At 35.3% G+C, this 4,302-nt stretch overlaps 1 protein-coding gene across 1 annotated transcript in view; it reads left to right on the top strand.

The window, feature by feature from the left end:
- Nucleotides 1–3,341: 3,341 nt before the first annotated feature.
- The window catches only part of LOC134856772 (uncharacterized), a gene marked incomplete in the record, with an annotated part of 21,545 nt that continues 20,584 nt past the window's right edge, over nucleotides 3,342–4,302 (top strand). Inside the window, 1 exon segment of the mRNA XM_063873043.1 lies at nucleotides 3,342–4,302. Coding sequence (XP_063729113.1) covers nucleotides 3,394–4,302 — 909 coding nt within the window.

Below are 4,302 nucleotides of genomic sequence, written 5' to 3'. Positions count from 1 at the left end.
TACATAAGTTAACCGACAAGCAATCGTCGACCAAATCTACATAAAGTAACCGACAAGAAATCGTCGACCAAATACTGTGCGCAGGAACTTTTTGAATTTTTTCGTCACAAAAATAAAATTTTATTAAAAGTGCACGTAAACGATTACAACGGAAACAAAATAGAAACAAAACAAAATGCATACTAAGAACCACAAAGCATTACAAACACACGCCAACAGCAACATTACAAAGGTAAATTCATAAAATTCCCGTTTACAAAAGCTTACATTTTCAAGTTACAAAACAAACTTTTCCCGCGAACACATTCTATTAATAAAATTGATTAAAAAGAAACCAATTTGCTCACATCATCTGAAAACTGCAAAATATCAATGACATACACGTGCAATTTAGTGAACAACCCAAAACTTTTAAGTTTTGTTCTGAAATTTTTTGATCCACCATGAGCAGACAACTTGGATCATTCCATCAATCTTTTTTCCGACCACGTATTTCATCGCTCGCTCTTTTTTGCTTCTATCCGTGGTTTTCTGCGATCTCTGCATCCGTTACCACTTTCAATCTTTCACTATATCAATTAACTCATCTAACATGCATTCTGAAGATTCAACACAAACCGCATTTAACCTCCGCAAATTTTTAAAAACTTGAGAAGTAGAAACCCAAAATGATTTTTTGGACTCCGAAAGCAGTCCAATAACTAATTTTTTCACACCACCCACCCCTCCATCACTTCCCAAGTCCCCGTAATTAACCTTTCTTCCAACTCTAGTACCTCCTAATTTGATGCTACCCCACCATCCGACCGCCTTGAAGAAACTCCCAGCCGATTATCAAATTGAGCACGATTGAGAACGTTTCATCCATCAATTTTGATTGTTTATTGATTGCGTTCGCTTGATTCCTTTCAGCGCTACTAAAAACGAAAAAAAATTATTAGCTTACCAGCTGAAAGTATGAAATAAATACTCTTTAATCGAACTTGTTCGAAAAAGATTTACTTGACATTTTATATTGAAATGTTTCAACATTTTCCTTTTACTCTTTTACTTTTTCTCATTAGACCCTTACATACGAGAATCAAAAACACAGAAACAATTTTATCGATTTTTCAAATGACGCTAATTTATTGCAATATATCAGATACTTTTTACTAAAAATTGTAACTAAGCAGTGTTTTCATAATTTTAGTGTAATTCAATGCAAAAATATTACAATTGGGTCATAAAAAACAGATGAACTAACCTTTTGATGTGTGATTTTTCCACTTTTCTCTAACTCGCCCCTCAACACGGCCCTTTTTGTGTAAATTGTTTAAGTTCTTTATAACAACGCTTGAGAATTTGTACTAATGAAAGGAATTTCAAAGTTCGCTGATGGATGATAACAACTCTAACCAGCTTGAACATCTTTCAAGTTTGCGTTTAACCCGGCAAGTATCGAGCTTAAACAATCAACGCAGCTTACCTAATATCACCGCACAACCACCGCTCTACCAACAAGTACAGGAAAATTACTGTTCTGAAACTAGAAAACTGAATAAAATGGTCTTTTGAAACCGAAAACTGAATTAAATTAGGACCAAATACAACTTTAGTAAGCCTTAGGTTGACTTTCATCTTAATCTTAGTTGATAAGCTCTTTCAAATAAGTGAACACAAACAAATTTTGTAAGTTACAAAAATACCAGGTAACAAAAAGGTTGTTATCAAAAGAACCCTCTATTCATAAACCTTTCTCAGGTACTTTCCCACAACTGAAACCCACTAGTAAAACGTCGTGAGCCTGGTCTATAGACGGCATTATAGATCGAGCTACATCACGCTTAGACACATCGGACTCTCTTTTTGCTAATAGTGACTAAAGTGTGAGAAACTATTTAAAATAACCAAACTAATACAAAATTTTCTGCAAAAACAACTAGATTATATATAACGAAAACGGAAAGTTCAGAAAAAATATTTTAAAAGTTTTCACAGAGTATCTTTTACGGGCAGCAAAAGAGAAATGATCAGACGACGACATTCCGTGTATAAAGTATGGAGTTTTAACATTCAGAAAAGAATCCATTGAAACAGACAACCAGGAATCCATTGATACAGAACAATGGCCAGCTCGCTGCCAAACTCTACATACGAATTCTTATTCACTTGACACTTCTCTCAGGAAATGTCAACAACCTTTCATCTCGCAGGTAGCTCTAAATTATGAAATCGACTCCCTACTGTCACCTGTCTGCACATCACTTCGATCTCTCTGGATTCACGATATTCCCTCATCATCATATGTATTTTGCAGACACAGACAAGAACACTCACAAGAACTCAAAAAACATTTCTTGAAATGACTCATGGTTGTGAAACTTCTCTAGACCCTAGATACGTGAAGCCAAGTTGCAACTAATTATTTAAATATGATTTTTATTTCACTGTAAACTATAATTAACTAACCAATCATAAATCATAGCTAAATCTTACTCTATATTTGTAAACCTGAAACCCTAATGGCTTAGAAAATTCGGAATTAAAGATATAAGTTAGTTGCTTTCTTCTCTCTTCTAACTTCGCAGAGGGCCAACATATCGCTGGATCTTTTGAGACTAGGAAATATAAGATATGAGGATCAGATTAGGATTGGTATTAAACTGAGGAGTTGCACGAACCTTTTTCAGTCAAAAATAGATAGCGTGACGAAGAGACGGTGTTCCCTGTACAAAGAAAGTCACCATCTATGAGAATTAATTGATTTATGAGGTTCTCAAAAGCACGCGAAAAAACGGTATAAATGTCAAAATCGTTTTTTCTCTTCATGATTTTATCAGACGCCCCGTTTGCAGTTGAGTATTGTGGCAGAATTCAGACATCTTGTATGGTTCTTACGTTTTGAGTTCTAAGAGTTCTAAGTCAAGAAGGAAAATATCAGAACAGTGTGAGATTCGATTTTTACTGACCACTTTCTGAGCGACAATCGGTATACAAAAACAATTCAAGTAGCCAAACAAGTTACTAGTATCAAATGTTTTTATTGGGTCCTGGATGTTGTTAATGCATCAGCAGACCATTTGCCAAGACAACGGAAAAAAATTCAAAAAACAGACCGAGGAAACTTTTCTACTTATTTTTATATGTCTTGTAAATCTCGATCTTAGGTGGAAAAAAGTGAAGGTTGATTTTGGTTGAAAAGAATCTCTTCGCGAAACAGTTGTATTTTTTTCTAAACATTCGATCAAAAATTATTAAAGCTTACGCACTTTGATTATTCACAGTCCATATTTGATCAAGCGTTGGTTTTATTGTTGAAAATATTTATTAGTCAAAACCATAACAAGTTTTGATGAAAACAGTAATAGTTGGTCTTAATTTGGTCTTTTATGTTCTCACATTTATACTCAAATGAACGAAAAACAAATCAGAGCTTTTTGCGACAGCTTGGAGCCGTCGTTGCCGTATCTCGAAGGTGAGAAGCAACGCGTATTCTCTCTTCCCAGATCCATTGACGGAGAAAGCCACCTGAAAAAGATGGCTTACACCAGCGCAAAACAATACTCACAAAACACATACTCTCTTGTCTTATTTAAAGTTCCGGAAACTTCGAGCATCATCGCAACCGCTCTTGCTGAAGATACAACACTGAGAAAAGACCATATTGTGAATTTATGTCTCGACTTAGGAAAAGGCAAGATGAATGTTTTCATCGAAGTAAATCAAAACATCGAAAAGCAGGATGACTCAAAGATTAGCGAAATAACTCAAAATCATCAGAACCGAATCAAAATCATCGGAAATATTATGGTTAAAAACGATTTGTTAGACCGGGTCCTTGTTGAGATTAACGGATCAAGGCCGGAAAAGATCATAAATTTACCGAAATTGCGGAAAATGGTTGAGGATATTAGACAAACATGTCGCGAATGCGGAATTGCTGTTATGATGAGGGATGAAAAACAAAGCGATGTCCAAGCTGACTTCAGACCAATGCTAAAAAAACTAAAAACGAGTTTGAATTGGGAAAGAGTTGAGAAATTTACGTGTCTAGCCAATCAATTGGCTGAAAGTTGCAACTTTCACTTTCAGCTGTTCGAACTACAAAACATTTACGTTAAAAACTCTTGGAAAGACAAAGATGAAAACGGGGCTAATTTAAGAGACTTTGAAAAAATAGAAGAGTTTTTCCAGCGCATATTTCACAGCTCAAGCAGCGGAGAAAAGGAACTATTCATGTTTGCACCAAAAAAGGAAGACATTTTCCGGCTAACGACTTTGCAAATGGCTGGTAAAACGGGACTCACTGGTTACAACACA

The sequence above is a fragment of the Symsagittifera roscoffensis genome, chromosome 1, assembly GCF_963678635.1.
Source record: "Symsagittifera roscoffensis chromosome 1, txSymRosc1.1, whole genome shotgun sequence".
NCBI lineage: Eukaryota > Metazoa > Xenacoelomorpha > Acoela > Convolutidae > Symsagittifera > Symsagittifera roscoffensis.
This window is presented reverse-complemented; position numbering and strand designations above follow the sequence as displayed.